A 20,704-nucleotide genomic window follows, 5' to 3' on the forward strand; every position below is an offset into this window, starting at 1 on the left:
GCAGGCGGAGGTGTGAGCCCCCTCCCCCCCACAATGCAGTGCGCGGCGCGGCTGACATGGCGGCCGGGCCGGATTGAGCCGCTCGCGTCGGGGCCTCCAGCAGCCAGAGCCGGGCATGGGGGGGGCGCAGCCTGAGCGCCCCTAGGGCAGCAGCCAGGTACCGGGCTCGGGGCGTAGGGGAGGCTCCTGGGAGCCCCGAGGCCTTCAGAGGCGGCCGCTGCTCCCCTCCCTGCTTCTGGGCTCTCCCCTCTGCTGGGGGCGGCGGCTCCTGGGGACCCCCCCGCCCCCGGGCCTTCCCCGCCTCTTCCCGCGGGGGGGGGCCCTGCTTACCTGGCACGTTCCCTTCGGCGCTCTGCTCCCGGTGCCCTCCTGTGGTGGGACTCGTCCCGCCCAGCCCTGCTCCTCCCGCTGGGGGGGCTCCGCAGTTTCTCTCCCTGCTTCTGGCCTCTCTCCACTTGTGAGGGGGAGGGTGTAAATCCCTATGGAGGGGGCAGGTGCGGGCCCTGAATGCTCCCTGGGGGTGGGAGCCCGGGGCGGGCCTGTCGTGGAGGTCCTTGGGTGGGAGGCATGACAGCCAGGTACACAGTCTTAGCAGCGCTCTGCCTTTCCCCAGTCCCCTCGATCCAAGGGGGGCAATGGCTGGCGAGAGGAGAGCAGTAGCCCGATTCTACAGCTGGGGAAGCTGAGGTGAAACCACTTGCCCGAGTTGACACCGGAAGTCCATCTCAGATCTACAACGCAAAAAGATCTCCCAGCTCCTGATCCTTGGCTATAGCCACGGTGCTATACTTCATGTTTATTAATAGATTACTCTTTTGCAGATATGTTTTCATATCCTGTTCAAGTGATTGTTTTCCTCCTTACTTCACCTAAATGTATGTTTGAGAAGTAACAGAATTGTTCATGTTTCACATTGCCGAAGAAGAATCCCTCCCCCCTCCCATTGGCCATTCTTCCTTGGGTAGATCGTGACAGGTGAAAGGGTGTGTGTTTCAGTCGTCTTTGCTTAGCATGACAGAATAGCCTTGTTAAGATGCAAGTTAATGTGTTTGAAGCTGTATTAGCAGGCCATGTTGCAGTCTGGGTTCCCCCACTAGACTGTAACCCAGCCAGTGAATGCAACTTCAAACTTATTAGCCTGCATCTTAACGTGACTTTTTAGTTGTGTTAAACTAACTCAGTTGAAAAACACACACTTTTGTCCATCAAGACAGGGTTTTCTTGATTTTTAACCTCCATGGTAATTCATTATTTTAATGTTACATTTGGAAGATAAACTGTCAGGGGCGGGCTTTATATGGTTTGTAAACTGGCATAATTCCCTGCTTTCTTCTTAGCCAGTTGAAGTGTTTTTAAATCAGTTTAGGATTTCCCCGTGTATTCTTTACTATCCTAGGAATCTTAGTGACAGTTACTGCACTTTGGTGCTACTTGTAAGGTTTTAAGAATCATATTAGCTGTTTCTAAGTCATGTACTAAAGTTTTGGGGGTAATGGAGTGGAAGGGATCTTTCTTTCCTAGAGTATGTAGTCATCTATCCTACAAGACCCCAGTATTCCTTGGAAACTGTACACAGGGATCACTTTAGCTAATCTTTTCCTGCCCTTGTGTTGACTTAAAATGGGTACAAATGCAGCTGAGTGAATACATGCTTTTGCCATATGTAGAGGATTTGTCAATTGGCTGAAAATGTCAGGTTACTTTGAGCCTTCTTTTAAAGAGGTCTCAAAAGTAGCAGTAAACACTGAAGATAAGGCAAAACAGGCAGATGTAGACTTATTTTCTGAAATATTGAGTTAATCATTAGAGAGGGACTGTCATACTAGGTACAATATTAAATTATATTTAAACAGGGATTTAATAACCTTGCATGTGCTGTCTCACGCTACTTCCTGCTGATTTGGGTTCCTGGACAATATGCATTAGATCCAGGATTCCTCCCTTCTGTTTGAATCTACTGAGAAGTCATAATGTTTCCAACTTTCAGTGAGACTTGTGCTCCTAACTCCTGTGGGTGCTTTTGATAATCCAGCCCTACATGGTTATGACATTATTTCCATGATAAGGAACTACCCAATCACAGAAGTATGACTTAATTGCAGCATCTGGCAGAAGAAGCTACGTTTTATTAAGGAAACCTATCAGATATAATTCGCAGCATTTGTGTGCGTGTCCTACCAGGTGTAATTTGTAGCATTTGTGTGCGTGTCCTACCAGGTGTAATTCGCAGCAGTTGTGTGCGTGTCCTATCAGGTGTAATTCGTAACAGTTTGGAGGAAGAGATCTCTTATCCAAACATCTCAGCAATTCCACCTCCTGCAAAGTAATTGCTTGTTGTATAATAGTTCTGCTAAACCTACCCCAGTATGAAAGTCCCCCCATAAAGGTGATTTTTCGGGTGAAATTATGGCTGTCCAGTGCACATAGGAGGAGTGGAAACAGGGAGTCCCTTTCTCCACATAGTGTATCTCCAAGACCTCCATAGGAAGGAGCCATGATTTGGCTGTCAGCACTCTGTGAACAAACACCTGGAAGGAAGGTGCCTGCAGTACAGAATTACTCACAAGGGGTATCTGGATAGTTGGGGATAAGGCCAGGGTGGTCTTGTTCTACCTGTGCAGAGAAAAATGCATGGAGATCTGATTTGGGAAGAGTTTCAAAATGGGGGTGGGGCACAATTTGCCAATGGGCATATTTCCCTTCAACATCCCTGAAAGCAAAACACCTCCAGCCATCGCCTCTTGTGAGCTGGACTTCCTCTACTCTGTTGTGGCTTTGCCTGAAGAATAATAATTTTGCTTTTTGTAGTCACAGTGTTCTTTTTATAAGCCAGTGCAAAATCTTGCACAGCATTAGTAGAGCCTAATGTTTTCTAGTATTGGAGTATTGGTCTTTGGTATTCTTTTCTAAATTTCAAAGTTTCTTTATATTATCATTGTCCCTGTCCCACTGAATGAACTGTAGAAGAGTTTAGCGTAAATTACTCACTACACACAAATTAAAGTCCTGATCATGCCACTGGCTCATATGGACCCAGTTGCAGGATCAAAGTCTAATGTATTACTCAATATTTATACTGTTTTTTACACATTACCAGTCAATGTACTGATATAACCTAAACTATGAGTTGGTGATAGTCACAAATTCTGTTTAACTTGTGGATAATTCAGTAATTATCTCTTGAATTTTGCAGTATTATAATTTACGAAGTTATTATACACTGTCCTTTGACCTTAATGATCTTGTGAGTAAACCCAGTTTTTTATTCAGAATCACACATGTACAATTGTATACACAGTACATGGTTTCTAATTAGCCCCCTTTGGCTATGATGTTACAACAAACCTATACTTGAACTAATTTTGTCTGCAAATGAAATTAAATCAATTTTCATTATGAAATCAGCTATCTTTTTCTGTTACAGTGAGGCTGACAATAATAGCTGATATTCCTAAATGCAGCCATTGTGAAGCAAGGCTGAGGTAAAAGCCTTTTATAAAAACTATTTTTTAAATATAAAATTGACAGTGATAAGTAGCTTCAGAATTTCTTTCTTGACTGAAATAAGTGTTGGTTTGTGAGACTACTATCAGTAGTTCGTTTGCAGACTGCCAAGACTTGGTCTGTATACTGAAGTGTTTTAACATATTCTCGTCACAGCTTTTCTACCATACAAATTCCTATGCCAAAAACATCTCAACTGCTTACAGTTAATTCTAAAGTAATCCATAGTTTGTGGAGTGCTTTGAAGATAAAATGCTGTCCTGTTTAAGTGGTGTGGTAGAATGCATTCCTGTAACTTATAAAATACATACATATTTTACTGGAATTATTACAATAACACTTAGCACTTACAAGGTCTGATCCAAAAGTCAGTGGGTCCGACCAAAGTCAGTGGGTCCACTGATTTTAGTGGGCTCTGGATCAGGTTCATAGTGTTTTTCCATCTGCACAGTACCGTAGCAAGGTGAACTGTAACTAACATTCACAACACCCCTGTATGATAGGGGAGTATTTTTAGCTTCATTTTACAGGTGGTGAAACTGAGACTGTGACTTGCCCAGCTGCAGTGAGAATTGTTATCAATGCAGGAATTAGAATTTAGGAGTCCCTGGCTCTTGGTCCTGTGCTGAGACCACCCCCGTCCCCTCCTCTCTGACTTGTTCGTCTTTACCCAGTATGAAGAATGACAGCTCAGAAAAAGTATGTCTTTGCAAATAGAAATAGCTTGTAGTAAGCATATCTTGTATATGATGACTGTCCTGTATGTTTTAGAGATTTAAGGAAATAATCTTAATGCTTGTACCATATCTAACTGCTAAATTCACATCAAGCAAATGCCAATAGGCAGCTGTATAATGCAGATATAAAGCATTTGACCCATGCTGAAACTTTGCATGGAATATTTTCTATCAAAGTCTGAACTTGGAACAACACTGCCAAAACTATTTGTCCTTAGAGTTAGGGTTGTAACCCTATTAAAATCATAACTTCTTACTGGATTTGTTGTAATGACAATCTTACACATAACACGTTGTGCACATTGCATTCTCTTCTGCTCTTCCTGTTTGATTGGAGTAAGGTTCTTGTCAGTTTTTCAGTATTGGTCTTTCTCATAGAAACAGCACTGTAATGTGTTGTCCTTCAGCATTTACATTCATTAACTAAAAAGTACCTATGTCCTGGGTTTATTGGTGGTGGGTCCTTAAATCTAAAGAGCTGCAGTCTCCAGTAGCCACTGACAATGCCTCTTTGAATTTTAAATCTCCTTAATTTTGGTTTCATAACATAATCTAATTATATGAATGGAGATTTAACTGCTCTCAACTATAGGATAAGAAATACTTTCTTGTCATAAAGTATGATAGAAGCGTGAATGGTTTGTATATGCACCCAGGCACAAGTGTAGACTAAGGCTATATACAGTCTGGGCACAAAGTCCCTCTCTCCCCCACCCCCAAAGTATGTTGGTACAAAAAAATCAGATACAAAATGAAAGTTTTATAAGGATAGTTAAAGGTAGTTTAAGTACAAAATTTAACTTTTTATTTGGGTGGGGTGAACGATTTTACAAAATGATAGAAATGTCTCCATGAAATGTAATAAATCAATAAAAAGAGCTTTTCATACTGTTTGGATTAAACATTTCCCTGCAGTTTAAACACTATATTTGCTAATACAGGCGAGTCTCATCTTACCCTGGGGTTATGTTCCACAGTCAGTGCGTAAAGCGAAAATCACGTATAGTCAAAATTACATTGAGTGTAATGGCAGGTGTAATCGCCAGCACTACATGTACAGTATTTAAATTGTTGTTTTTCTCTCCCCCTCCCCCCCCCCCCCGACTGTGCAAAGCTGAATTCGAGCATGTTAAATACGCGTAAGATGAGACTCACCTGTACTGATGTCTGAGAGCCAGGAAGTGAAACTTACAAATTGTCAAGAAACAAAAGTGAAAATGTCTAGTTCTTTCATTGTGCAAGCCAAATGAATTGTAAAAATGGAGAAGAGTAAATTAGATTTTATATATACTGTCAATTATAGTAATGCAAGGAAGTATCTTAAAAAAAATGTAAAACAAATTCTTTAAAAGTTGTATTATTCAGTTTACCCTGTAGTTAGAAAATCTAAGTACTCTTGAGTACGTGTTGCAGCAGTGTAGCAAATTAAATTCCTGTAATTATTTGTGCAAGAAGGACCAAATTCAGGCCTGGCACCATTAAATGGAACTCTGACAACAATGGAGTTTCACTTGCTTAGGCCAGGGCTAAAATTGGCCTCTGAAATATTCACCTTTTTGGAGCCTAGAAAATACCCAAGTATTAAGAACTGCCCACTTGTTTTCTCTTATAATTCTTTCTCTTGTTTTCTCTTTTCTCAGAGATAAAGCATTGCTGTACTTTGGCCATAACTAACTTAATATTGATTATATTCTCTCTGTCAATATGTAACATTATTATAGCATTCAAGTTCTTGTGCTATGAGGGTCGAGGTGTTTTAAATGTGACAGAAAAAAATCCAGCTGAAGGAAATCTAAGGAAATGTATGGCTATCTTGATTAAATATAATTTAATATTCAATATATTTCCTTGTCCTCTTTCCTAACTACTGCAAGGAAATCTGTTTGAGTGGCAACTTAGCTGTGGACTCATGTTTTCGAGGAACTCGACCTAGATCACCAAACTGGCTCATGTTAGTCACAGAATAGCCTTTAGATAATGTAAAATAATGACTTTTGATCACTATATCTGTTGGATTTGAGGCAGTGACCTAATGGTGAAATTACTCCATTATTAGTCCCTTGAGCCATCCAGTCCCCACAACTACTAATAATGATTTAAATTAATTAAAAAATAAAACCTGGTAAATAGTTGCCTGCTAAGATATGATCAGACTTACTACCAATGTCTCTAGTGCTAGCAGCTATCTTGTTTTCAACTTTTTCTGCTATTTTTCTTTAATTTTAGCAGCAGTTTTATGAACAAAGGAGAGGCAAACTTATGTTTTCATATGAGTGTTTCACATGATGATGGTGGACTTGTTATTCCACTCTAAAGATAAATATACAGCCCAAATTGCAATATCTGTCGAGCAAAGTTAGATAAGCCCACATCACTATTTTGGAAAAACACTTTTTATTATTTATGTAGAAGCAAGGCAATTGATAGAAATGTGTCTTGATTTTTAGTAAAAGCACAGAGCTGTTGCTATCCTGCTGTTGCAGTATTGATAAGCACTCTTCAATTATGTTGTTTAGAATACAAATTAAACTTCACATCCCTGATTTTTGGTATTGGAGTTGCTAGTAGTAACCAATATTAATAGCTGTTAACTGTCCATGTGTTTTCAGGTTGTACTATAATTTACAGGTTCTAATTCCAGTTGGCCTATGCAAGCTTTACTTCAGTGGCTTTTATCAGTAGTAGAAGGTCTATAAATTCAAGTATTTTTCAGGTGCATGAAAGTCAGAAACTAACTAGAAATAAGAGTGAAACTAAGTAGTCTATTTTAATGGTCCAGGATGAGAAAAATGCAAAATAAACAAACAGTAATAGTTTAGATTTTAAAAATTATTTGAGTTTTAATCTAAAGTCTTGTTTGTAACATAGGAAATTTTTAAAAATAGAACTTTCTTTAACCTGACATTGTCTATCAGATATAACATTTTCACTAGTCGTTATAGCACTGACTTGTGCCTGCCAACTGGTGGTCAAACATTAGAACAATTTAAAGCAGGGTTCCCAGTCCCAGTTTGGATTTGCTGCTTGCATATTGTCTCAGCCAAGACTCAAAATGGGACTCTGGTGCTTCACAGGCATCCATTCTATTAGGTGAGCCAAAAGGGGGAGAGCCAGTAGGAATTGCATTAAACTCACTGTGGCTGGAAGTTTTGGTGTGTATATACTATGAAAAGGAGCTGAAGTCAGCTCTACATAGATTGATTTGGTCAACTCTAATATTCTAATTCCACAACACACCGTAGCAACACAGAGCTGACTGACAGATGTCTTGAAGGATTTTTTCCAGTAGTATTAAATCTCAAAGAAAATCCTATGGAGTTCAAAATTACAACAACTAAACCCCAAAGGACAGCAGAGAGGGTGTGCAATATATGTTATATATGATTGAGACATGTCTGTGAAACGGATGAAACATTGGAAAATTGTGACTGGGTTCTGGTGATACCCAAACATCTTGAGATTCATTGTAGAGCCACAAAATCCTGTGCGGTAGTGTTATACCAATAAAATAAAAACCATCAGGATCTTATTAAAGGGGAAAAGGCAAAATGCCACATTTATTGTGAATACAGAAAGAATCATAGTAAGCAGTTAGTTATAGCGATAACATTCCATTCAATTTCATATTCATTCACACACGCACGCACGTACGTTCTGCAAGGTTGTCATCATAGTTACCAGCCTTAGAGTTGCTCATACCAAGCCACTGGCCAGGTGGCCTGGACATGAGGAGGGAGCAGGGCCTTGTCAGATGCTCATCTGATACCCCTGGAAGTTGGTTTGCAGAATCAGACCCCAAAGTTCTCACTTTCTAGAGTCCGTTTTTATAGGAATTTCTTCCTATGTCACTCTATGGGAATTGATTCATCATGCTGTTGCTGAATCAGTCAGCAGATGGCACATTCCTGACGGCTCCGTGCTGCCAGATGTTATCTTGTTCTTTGGTTCTCCCACTCTTGAGGCTGTTGGGTGGATTCCAGTCTGCCCTCCGGAGGTCCTCTGGTGATTTCCACATGACACCTTCTTCAGCCGATGGACACTGGATTCTTAGGTTGGCACCTCCCTGATCTTTCAGTTATTATCCACACCAAGCATCCATCCACATACATCCTCTATCTCTATTTTAATCACAATTGTTAACAAAGCGAGATGAATACAACAAAAGGACGGGGAGTCTCTGGGTGCTGTTTCTGTTGTTACAGAGTATTGCTTTGAGTCTCTCTCTATTTGAGTAGTTGTTGTTACAAAGAATTGCTTTGAGAACAGACTCTGTCTTAGAATATACTAACACAATTAGCAGCTTGGAAGTTTCATACATAGAGGGAGAGAAACAGTACCAAAAACCAAGAGACCTCTTAATTAGTAATACCCTGGCATTTAAACTATGGGGAATCAAACTCATTTGTGATTTTAATACAGAACTTCTTTAATATGATCCAACAGTAGTATAGCTTACAGTTATCTGTGTAGTATTTTATATCTCTCACGCTAGAGAGAGATTTTGAGAGAGGGAGTGTAAAAGTATTAATTCCAAGCCCAATAAGAATCACATTTACTGTCTTGGTTTTTTGGCCATTGGGCCAAGAGCTAGAGTTAGAGTGAAGTGTAATAACACTTTAATAGCTGGTAGTTGTAATGTCAGTTCAGTATAGTTAAGAGAGAATCTTTTCTGCCTGTGCATTGGAATGAATTTGATAATCTGTAGGTCATTTCTATGTTCATTTTGTATGGCTTTATGTAAAACTAAAGTTGATGACTATTGAGGCTTGACTTGACAAGACCAATTTTTGACTTTATTTTGTTTATTTATTTATTTTTAAATCTATGTGCTCCAACATAACCAATTGAAAACAGTGATAATATGCATTCTGTTTATGGAGAAAGTTATAGCTGAAATATTGGACAGTTATTATTCTTTCCTTTGCTCTTGAAGAGGCAAAATACACAGTAAATTAAAACTACTGTACATGCCTTATAGATCTAGGCCCAAAATACAGTGTGATGGTGTTTTGAGTTTTTTTTTTAAGGTAAGGTTTTATAAAACCAGTAATATAAATACATGGTTTCCAACAGTTTCTAGTAGGGAATTTAAACCTTCTCCTGAAGTGGTTGCTAGCCAAAAAATACAAATTAACGAGCCAGAAAGTGAAATTGATTAGTCTATTTTCAAGCTGAGAGAAATGCTGAAAGTAAAATATTATAAGTTGACTATTAGTACATTAGCCTTTTATATGTTCAGTGTAGATAATCTGAGGTTTTATAACACATATAAGGAAATCTGGTTTTTACAAGTATATAATTTTAAGCTGATTGTTGTTCCTTCCACTGTAGTTTTAATGAAGTTTTGCATGAATTACAATGTAGTAAAATCTAGTGGCTTGAACTTAATTGCCATTTAGTCAGTCTTATATTTTTTTCCCAATAGAACAACATGGGTACTTGTTTTGATGGTTAAATAAGCACCCATAAATTCCCGTGGTTGCTACCCACAACATGTAACATAGTTGGTAAAGTTTCAGAGTAACAGCCATGTTAGTCTGTATTCGCAAAAAGAAAAGGAGTACTTGTGGCACCTTAGAGACTAACCAATTTATTTGAGCATGAGCTTTCGTGAGCTACAGCTCACTTCATCGGATGCATACTGTGGAAACTGCAGAAGACATTATATACACAGAGACCATGAAACAATACCTCTTCCCACCCCACTCTCCTGCTGGTAATAGCTTATCTAAAGTGATCATCAAGTTGGGCCATTTCCAGCACAAATCCAGGTTTTCTCACCCTCCGGCCCCCCCCCCCCCCCCCAAACTCACTCTCCTGCTGGTAATAGCCCATCCAAAGTGACCACTCTCTTTACAATGTGTATGATAATCAAGGTGGGCCATTTCCAGCACAAATCCAGGTTTTCTCACCCCCCCACCCCCCTCCAAAAAACACACACACAAACTCACTCTCCTGCTGGTAATAGCTTATCCAAAGTGACCACTCTCCTTACAATGTGTATGAAAATCAAGGTGGGCCATTTCCAGCACAAATCCAGGTTTTCTCACCCCCCCCCGCCTTCCAAAAAAACACACACACACAAACTCACTCTCCTGCTGGTAAAGTGTCAGCTTTACATTTCATATTCACATATTGTGGAGTTACATATAGAATTGTTCTTTTGCCTGCATATTATGGATCACTCAATTCTCAGCCCTTTATAATACTTATCATTTCAAAATTATTTAGACATTTGTATTAGTGCCTATCACAAATCCATCTCCTTGCTTTGCATTAACACAAACAATCAGTTGTTACAAACAAACCGATTCCTACTGCTTATCAGTCTTCCCATTTACTGTTAAATTAAATTGAAAACCTGGTCAAACAAATAAGCCCTGTACCCCAGAATTGAGTGCTGATGATGCCCTCCTCAAGGAATCAGGGTTCAAAGGGGTTTAGCTAATCTAAGGTTAGGTAGACTATTTAGACAACTCTAGCAGTTGAAGAAGCTACATTTATATAAATTAATGTATTTGTCATGACATTTTGTCTGAGTAGTTTATGTCCAAAAGCTTATTACCCAAGGTTCTGTGCATACAGGCGCCACAATAAATAGAGGGCCAAATCCATGCTTCTTAACCATTTGAGTGCGAGAAAAAAATTATTTTTCTTGATAGAACTGAATTAGCTTTCCTCAGAGGCTGATTTTAGTCATACATTTTATTTGAGTAATTTTGTCTTGTGTGTTTTTAATATTTCAATTAACTTATTTTCTTCACTGTAGTTATAGATTTCCTTAATTCTTACTGCTTTTCTAAAGCCAAAAGAAGAGGAGATGGTATCTGATGACAAATATTCCATATATAACACCACAACAACAATGTAGAAAAGAGAGAAAACAGACCTGATGACAGTTTAAAACTGTGTGAGAGTTTTCTTGCTGCTCTTATGTCTCTTCCTTTCCCCTATTAGGAAAATATTATTGAGTCTTTCATTATTTTACTTTAAGAATAATATAGATTTTATTGTTGAAAACTGTTTTTGGAAAAGTGCTTCTTCCTTTCAACATAATTCAGTTCAATACATTTCCTTACTCCTTAGAGAGAGGTCTGTTTAATACATATTTTCTTAGAGTTTTGATATTGTTCCTGTCATATTTTTAATTGCTTACTATTGTTTTTCTCCAACAGACAATCAGCCAGATTCCCATGCCCAAACAGTGGATTTTAATCAACATAATATTACTGGAGAATTGCTTTTCAAATAGTCTCAAGTGACAGAAGAAGCAGGTCTTCACTATAATGGAAGAGGCCAAGAGCTCAAAAAATGGAAATCATGACCCAAGAAAGTCTACCCGTGTTGTCTGTGAAGAAGGCAAAGCAGTCAGAGTTATAAACAATCAGAATTATAAACACAGTAGAAATGATAAATCTGTAAAAGATGTTGGGAGAAGTTCTCCAGGTGGGAACAGTAGCAAAAAGAGTAAACAAAATGATGTTTGTTCTGAAAAATCAGGAGAAAATAAATCATGTAAAGTAAATAGTTGTATTCCTGGATCTAAAGATGTGGGGTCAAACCTTCAGGATCGAAGTCATGGCAAAGCAAAAAAAATATCTAATTTACCAGCAGCAGCAACAGAAAACCTGAAACAGATAAAAGTTCAGCAGACAGGAGAAAACTCTCCAAGCTCCCATATTTCTGGGAATGGGGTCAGTATGGAAACCTTACCAGCTACACAAAGAGGGAAATTGGTTTTGGAAAATCCACCAGGAGTTCATATGTCGAAAACAAGCACGGATCAGACTGGTGACTCTGGTAAGACAGTTTCAGAACAAAGAACAGTGGAGCACAAGTCTGATGACTTCAGTGAGTATTAAAGCACACTACTTCATTCAGGTTTCTTTGAGAAATTGTTAACAATCTGAAATGGGCTCTGAAGTATTTCTGCTTTGCATATCTTCTCAGTTACATACAGAAAATCATCAAGCACGGTTACAAAAAGTGTACTGTGAATATAAACTTTTTGTTATTTGGAGAATAAAGGTCATAAGAATAGCATTTAACTAAATTTCTTTTCTATGTTGTTTAAAAGTGATTATGCAATATCTTAAATTTATTTAGAACCACATTTTAACTGATTGTGTGTCAATTTCAGGCTATTTTGTGAAATTAGAAAACATTTAAACAGAAATCTTCAAAATATCATGCTCTCTTACCTAGATGCGTATTAGTATTACTATTTTTAAAGTGCAGACAAAAATCAACTACATCCAAGTTTAAGAAAACTTCACTGTAAGCATGAAGAAGACACACACACACTTGCCCTTTACCTGATTGCTATGCTATTTTTGTTCTGCAAGAAAAGACGGCTTCTTTTCAGTCTAGATACTGCCAGCAGCCACTCTTGTGAACCCTTCGTATTTAAGTCTGCTTCAGCTTCAGAATGTAATCCATGCATCAGAGTTCATTTCCTTCTGAGTTAGCCCCTTAGTTCAAGAATTTTCGAACTGTTTCAAAGTGTGGCTTTTAATAGAAATGGGTCATGAGACACTTGCTATTGTGAAGACTGCTTTCCCTTTTGTTTGTGGTCACACTACATCCCTGTGGTAAATACAGCAACTGCTGATGTGGAAAAGTAATATTAGTAAAATATTTAATGTGTTTTTAACTGTCTTAATAAAATTTAGCAGCAGGAACCAGTTTGGAAAACCAATAGCATGTGACTAGCCAACTATATATAGAAAGCCAGCAAGTGTTGCATGGACCACCAGTCATCCACAGACCATACTTAGGGATCAGATAACTAAGCAATTTCCAGTCTGTGTCCCCAGGCTATCTATCTCAATGCCCTCTTCTCCTTACTCTTGTAAAATCTAGTTGTTCTTGGTAACACTCCCACTGATGTGGTCTATGCTCATAAGAATAGCGTACACTGTAGATGGTTGCGTACATTAACAAACTGTGTGCAGATTATAGTCTTCAGGAGGGATTGTAATTTCAAAAATTTATATATTTATAAATGACAACATTCCAATGCAGCATGGTTGCTGTGAACAGCCATAGAATGCTAATGTGTCACAGAACATAAGTATGTTCTTAACATCATATTGACTTAGTAACTGGGTGCAATTGAAATGTCTAGATAGTAGCCTTGTAAAACATTTTTCTGTGAATTTATTTAAAGTAGCTTTCTGGTAGTTTTCTTGACTAAACATGCAGTGTAACAATTTAAATCTTATTATAATTTATTATTTGTATTCTCATGGCACATCATGGTCCTTTTATGCCACATGCTGTATGTACTCATAACAAAAAGATGATTGCTGCACCACAGAGCTTACCTCCTACAACATAGTCTTTGCACAAAACTCTTACACAGTACTGATATCTTACATTTTTTCTCTTCTTTGATAGAACACTTATATTAAATACTTGGCTCTTTAGTTCCTCTTAAGGGTGGTAAACAAACAATAGTACAGGCGAGTCTCATCTTACGTGCATTTAAAATGCGTGAATTCAGCTTTGTGCAGTCGGCAAAAACAAAAAAAGAGAAAAATAACCATTTAAATCCTGTACCCATAGTGTGGGCAATTCCGTCTGCCATTATACTCAGTATAATTTTGACTATATGTGATTTTCGCTTTACGCGCTGACTGCGGAATCTAACCCCAGCGTAAGATGAGACTCGCCTGTAATGCATCATTGGAAGGTATGGTATCTTAAGAGCATTGAAGAGATTCTAATGTAGTCTTTTCTCTGTAGAGATGCAAGGTTACACTTATATTGTTGTTGTTTATGATCTTTTCCATTTGATTCCCATTGATGTGTTTGGGAACCAAGTAACTAAAGCCCTGTGTGATGCTATTTAAAAAGTACCAGTGAATGTTCTCATGTTTAGCCCACAGAGTTGACTCCTGCGTGAAAGCACCTACAGAATACCTTATGTTGTTTCTAATGCTTACCTCGTCGTCCTCCCCATTTAAAAAAAGTTATTCTGGAAAACAATAATTAAGTGCCAACTTCTTTCTCCAGGCAAAATGAAGAATCCTGAATCAACTAAAGAACATAATTTGGAGACTGAATATTTAGAAAACACTGCTGTGATTGATGAGTCTACTTTGACAGCAGAACAGCAACTAGGCTTGAAACAAGCAGAAGAGCGACTGGAAAGAGATTATATCTCCCGACTAGAAAAAGTAGGTTGTAATATTCTTGTTCCTTTTTTCTCATCTAGGGCGAAGGGAAATTCAGTGTATTCTGTAGCTCTGGTAAAGAGCCCTTTTAGCCCCAGGCCTATGAGACTTCACATCATGATCACCATACTTTTGTTTGGATAGGACTTCCTTTTGACCCTATTGCCACTATTCCTTCTTTATTTAGAATGGTTCTTTTGGGTGATATAAGACACTGCCCACTACGGCTGACTGCTTCCTCAGTCTTGCTGGCCTGGAGAGCAAGAAACATTGACTGAAAATTGAACATAGATCTCCCATATGGCATATGTAGGGCATTTACCAGTGTTTTTAATTTTATAGATCTAAAGGATCCACTGCTTATCTATCCTTAGGTGTTTACAGAATGTCACTTGTCCTAGTACTGTAAATAATGAATGCCAAACTTCCCCATACATTTCTATCCCTGAAAACCTTCCCCTTTAAACTGATCTAAAGCAATACCCAAATCAGTATATGGGTATTTAAGAAAACAAAAAGATTCCCTCTGCTTTTGAAGTGTACTCAGAAGATTTTTTGGTCTGCCTCAGTATTGAGGAGATCCTTCACCCTCCCCCCAAACTAGTCAAACGAGCCCCAGCAGATTGATATTTGGCTTTATCTTGTTCGGTTTCTTCGTCAAACAAATGAAATAAAGGCTCAGAGTATTATATTGGTAAAAGCAAAATGGCCACTTTATTTTACATTGACATTTTAATCAGAAAATATTAAGAGTATTCAGAAAATATCAAGTTTTTGTGAAACCACAAAAGACCAAATTCAGCAAGAGCAAATAGTGTTTTAAAATGAATGTTAAAATTAATGTATGCATTTGAATATTTGAATAGCTGACATTTCCAAAATGCTTTGTGGATTTATCAAATATAAACATGTTAGAATGGAGGGATGATGGTAATACATACTTTTTAAAATTACAAAAGATGGCAAAAAAAGGAAGTACACGTGTAGGCTGACACTATAGTGAATATGTCCCTTCTTGTCAATTTGGAAAAAGACATTGGGAGGATTGATGCTGAGATTTTACAGATCCTTACGTTTTAAGAGCTTGAGAAGGAGAAGGGATTGGCTTAGTGATCCTGAGCTAAGGTTTAGAAGCCAGAAACTTGTGAGTCTTACTCCTGGCTCTGACACTAACATGTTACGTGGCCTTGGGCAAGTCACTTTCATCTCATGTCCAGTGGGGATAATCCAACCCACAGAGGTCTTGTTAAGTTTCATTAATTAATATTTGTAAAATACTTTGACTTGAAAAGTGCTGTATTAATGCTAATACTGTTTATTATTGACACAATTGGTCATGGAGTACTGGCAGAAGTATTTAAGTCTCTTTTTAAAAAAAAATGTTGGCCTCTTTTTTTCAGCGCTCCCCAGAATATGCGAATTGCCAGTATCTATGCAAACTCTGCTTAGTTCACATTGAAAATATCCAGGGAGCTCACAAGCACATTAAAGAAAAACGCCATAAGAAAAATATAATGGTAAGTTAATTAATGAAGACTTTGAGTCTGGTGAAATATATACATTTTGTTTTGTAGTAAGAATTTCAGGTTACTTTTTTGATAGCATATTCTGTGAATCTGATAAATCAGAACTTAAAAAAAAAAAAGTAATTGTTTTTTGTGAGATTAGTGCTGGCTAAGTATTTTGTAACTGAATCTATTTCAGGTTATTAATCTTTTTATAATGTACTTTACAGTATGTACCGTATTTACTCAATTATAAGCTGACGCCCCCAAGATGGATAAGTAAAAATGGTAAAAACTGTATGACCCTTTCATAAGCCGACCCTATATTTCAGGGGTTGGCAAACTTTGGCTCCCGGCCCGTCAGGGTAAGCCGCTGGCAGGTCGGGATGTTTTGTTTACCTGGAGCATTCGCAGGCATGGAGCCCCTCTGCTCCCAGTGACTGTGCTTTGCCATTCCCAGCCAATGGGAGCTGCGGGAAGTAGCGCCACTTCCTGCAGCTCCCATTGGCTGGGAACAGCAATCCGTGGCCACAGGGCACTGAGGGGCTCCATGCCTGCAGACGCTTCAGGTAAACAAAACGACAATGTATTAGATATTCAATTCAGTGATTTTATAGAGTTTAAAATCATCAAATTTTGGTGTAGACCTGTTTATAAGCTGACCCCCGCTCTTTGATGCGTCATTTTTTTACCAAAAATATTTGGCTTGTGAACGAGTATATATGGTAATACTGTTTATGTTGTAACCAGAATTCTCTATATAATATAAAATTTCCTTTGAACTAGAAAATACAGAATGTGGAATACCTGACCCACAAACCTATCCAGGTGACTCAGAAGTGTCTAATTCACCCTATGATACTTGGAGCTAAAATTTTTGATAAAGTTCACTCTTAGAAGTACTACCTATAAAAAACAGAACTTCTGTGGGGTACCATGTTTGCCATGTTAGCCAGTTGGTGTGGCCCATTATAAAGTTGCATATAAAAATAGTAATTTTTTCAGAAGCATTTTTATATTTCTGGGGGAATTCTGCAACAAAAATTTAGAAATTATGTGCATAATATATTATGCAAAATTCTGTAGATTTTATTTGTCAAAATAATACAATGTAATCACGCAAGTTTCAATTATTTTTGGTCATTTATTTCAAAATATTTGTCAGCAAGTATGTCTTTAACAACACAGACGACAACAAAAGATTCAGGAAATGTTTTTGTTTTTTGACAAATAGGTGCCTTATTAGGCATATTAATACAGAACTCTGAGTAATAGTTCATTTAAACTACAATACAGAACCGTATTTCCCGCAGCCCTCAGAAGCAGTGCAAAGGCTTGGGGGAATCAGGGATAATGGAGGAGCTGAGGGAGAGGGAAGTAAATTGCTCGGAACGAACCTGGGTGTGAACTTGGAGGGTTGTTGGGTATGGATGGGAAAAGTATGGAACAAAATTTTTTGAGGATTGGGGAGGAATTGTTAGGGAGTGTTCCCATTCAGACGCTGGCTGATCCCTAGCCTCTCCCATTCAGTCAGGAACATCTGCCTCTGTCTCCCTGTGCCCCCATGTGTTCTTGCACACCCTTCCACATGTGTCCCTCCACCCCCACTCAAACACCCACTCCACCATCCCCATGTGACCCTGCACCCCCTCCTGCTGTCCCCACTCTCCCGTCCCCGTGTGTCTCTGTGCCCCTTCCCAGCCACTTCCCTATCCCTATGTAGCTCTGAACCCCCCACCCCATCACCATGTGGCCCTGCACTTCCTTCCCCCTGTTGCCCTCTGCCTCCACTCCCATTCAGCCTGTGCCCCAGTCTGTCCTCCCCCACTAGCCCTTATGAGCCCCAGTCTGAACATCCCTTCTCCCCGAGCAGCCCATGCTCTGTCTCCTCATAGCCCCTGTTTCCTGACCTGGCTTGACTGGCACTGTGAAGAAGGCAGGCTCTTTCTCTTCCCTCGCTGGCTGGGAACTGCTGCTGTGTTCTATTGCCACAGCGCCCTCTGGTGGGCAAAAGGCAGAACTGCAGCCACATTTCATCAGATGCTTTTTTCTGTGCAAAAAATTAAAAATATGTGCGGCTCATTAATTATGTGCATGCGCAGTAGTGCAGAATTCTCCCAGGAGTAATTTCTAAGATGTCTATCTCTGTAATATCTAAATGCCATAAAATTTTAAAAAAGGTCTTCATTAATCCTTCAAGAGAAGGAACCTGATCTTCCCTTGTCACCATTTACTTTTAAGCCACTCCATTATGAGTAGATGGATATAGGTGTTTTTCTCCAGGAGCAGGTTGCTGGGGACATTCTGAAGCTTAGTTGTTGGAGCAAATACCTGATGAAGAGTTCTACATTGTGGTCTGAAGGTTGCAAGACTTGGCCATACCCTAATCTCCAGTGGTAGCATATTCTACAGTTGAGAGCACTCTATTGAGACTATTGAGAAAGAGCTTCTTCAGCTTATAATTCATATCAGGATTCCATCACTCATGACATCTCTATTGAATATAAATGACTTGGGGAGCTGCACAGAAAGGGGAAGTCCTTGAGATAGACTGGTCCTAGCCTATTTAGGCTTTTAATGATAAGGACTGGGCTCTTGGACTTCTCAGAACTGAACTGGCAGCCTATGTATGGCACAAAGTTTTGGTATGATGTGCTCTCATTGGTCTGCTTCACTTAATAGGTGGATTTTTGTGTGCTGAATTATCTGTAGTTTGTGGGTTGTCTTTTGGGTCAGACTAAGGTATAGTGTGTTGTAATAATCCAATCTTGAAGTCACAAAAATCACAGATCCCTATAATTAGTTCTGCATTTGAGACCAAAGGGCATGATCTAGCCAGGAGATGTGAAGTAAGGTGTTTTTGGCCACTGTTGCTACATTGTTATATTTGAATAGTCAGGGTGGGAGGATGAGAGGTGGATACTTCTAATTAATGTGTGAAGAGCTGGGTTTGATCTATGCCATTTGTTGTCCACTGTAATTTTAATTTATAGAGTAAGCCCAGATTCGCAATGATGGGTGCAAAATAAACTTTTAAATGGTATTTTGTAAAATATGCCCATCCATTCCCATCCAATGGGTCTAAGACTCGGGTCAAGCCCTAAAAATATCATGTGTTTCTAATTTTATACATCTAAGTATACACTCTTTTATTAATATTATTTAACATTAATATTCCAGTAGAGCTGAGGATAGATACATTTACCTTAATGAGTGACTAAACTAGCTTACCAATAGCAGCTTCTGCACCAAAAAACCCTTAAACAAACAAAAAACAAACCCCACAGAAAAGCAAACCCAACAGTGACAAAATAATTTAAAAAAATCTTGCAAAATTTATATTATTTTTTGTTGTCAAGTTTTAATTTTTAAAGTAAGGAAATCAAAATAGAGCTAACTTGATAAATAAACTTAACTGTGTTCATATAAGTGTGGAGATCTGATAGAACACTTTTATTATGGTGGTATGTTGTGCGGATGCATAACAGGTTGTTATTCACTTATTCAAAAAACTATGCTATTGCTTAAGATGTTTCCATAGTGAGTCATACAATTTCAATTAATCAGTGAATTTCAGAACCAAGTGGTGGTCACTGCTGATTCCATGTGATCTGAGATGTATCAGGTTTAATGCTCCTAAAGTAGTTATCTCCAATAGATGAAGTTAATTATTACAATGCAATTGATTAAAACTAGCACCTGGTGAGAGTAACTGGTTGGGCTGTAGTGAGAGGAGAACCAGCCCCTTATATTTAATTGGGAGTCAGAGGAAACTGTTTGCCTCATTGGAGTCCTGCACATGGGCTTGCCTTTCAATCACTAGTGTTTATTGTGCAAGAAAAAAATTACATCTTCTTTCATGTCTTTGGATAAACTCTGTTTCAGAGCTCTCAGCCATGCAAATGTAATTCAGGGAACATAAGCTTTCAGATTCCCTCTTTGGCTGTTGGCTCTGCAAGAACCTGTTCCTTTGCTAAATGGAGCATCCAGAGTCATTTCCATGAGCCCAGTTGTCATATATGCCAATTGGGCTGTGCAGAGTTTGAATCCTGTGGAAATGGGCTGGTCAGGACACCATATAAAGCAAACCCTCAAGTTAAAAATAATATAATCAAGTACAGTTATCTTCTTATCATCCAAAAATTCTCCAGGAAAAACAGGAAGAAAATGAGCTGCGTGGCCTCCCACCTTCCTCCCCTGCACAGGTGGCTGCTTTGACTTTTACGCTCATGGAGGCAGCAAATGAACAAGGCATATCGGATGATGACTTCAGAATCCGCCAAGAAATTGTAAACGAGATGGAGAAGATTATTCAACAGCCCTTACCAGGTATGTGTGATATCCCTCATTTTCTTTAAATACAAGACATTCTCTTAATTTATTCTAACAATTATAAGTTAAATCTTGGTCTCTTCATCAGTTTGGAATAGTTTTAATTTTGTTTTGAAATATCTTTATTATATCTTGAAGTATCAGGAATGTCAAGTCTTACCTTCCCTGGTTTTGTTAGCTGGCTTGTTTGAGGTCTCAAAGAGATTTAGCTCCCAGTTGCACAAACTCTTACATATGCGCTTAACGTTACACAAGCATTTTTAGGATCAAAGTTCCAGTCCTTAATCATAGTGGTGCGGCTACAACGAAGATCTTTCTTCTTACAAGTATTTGTAATGCATTTAAATTAAATAGGTGTAAACAAAATAAAGAGTTTTAAACAGTGTGACTAAATATCACTTCCCTTCTCAATTAATTTTTACTTTTTCTCTACCAGTTCTCCAGTTGT

General features: G+C 38.7%; 1 protein-coding gene across 9 annotated transcripts in view; it reads left to right on the forward strand.

The window, feature by feature from the left end:
• The window catches only part of TUT4 (terminal uridylyl transferase 4), a 74,677-nt gene continuing 53,973 nt past the window's right edge, over positions 1 to 20,704 (forward strand). For 5 of the 9 annotated variants that reach the window (XM_043553128.1, XM_037906684.2, XM_037906689.2 and 2 more), the window contains exons 1-5: positions 1 to 157; positions 11,417 to 12,092; positions 14,259 to 14,422; positions 15,820 to 15,936; positions 20,076 to 20,253. In XM_043553128.1, coding sequence (XP_043409063.1) covers positions 11,528 to 12,092; positions 14,259 to 14,422; positions 15,820 to 15,936; positions 20,076 to 20,253 — 1,024 coding nt within the window. In that variant the 5' untranslated portion in view covers positions 1 to 157; positions 11,417 to 11,527. Of the gene's footprint in view, positions 158 to 4,008; positions 4,204 to 11,010; positions 11,152 to 11,413; positions 12,093 to 14,258; positions 14,423 to 15,819; positions 15,937 to 20,075; positions 20,254 to 20,704 lie in introns of those variants that run through there. The other 4 variants (XM_043553130.1, XM_043553131.1, XM_037906687.2 and 1 more) reach the window with 4 other exon arrangements.

The sequence above is a fragment of the Chelonia mydas genome, chromosome 8 (genome assembly GCF_015237465.2).
Source record: "Chelonia mydas isolate rCheMyd1 chromosome 8, rCheMyd1.pri.v2, whole genome shotgun sequence".
Classification (NCBI taxonomy): Eukaryota; Metazoa; Chordata; order Testudines; family Cheloniidae; genus Chelonia; species Chelonia mydas.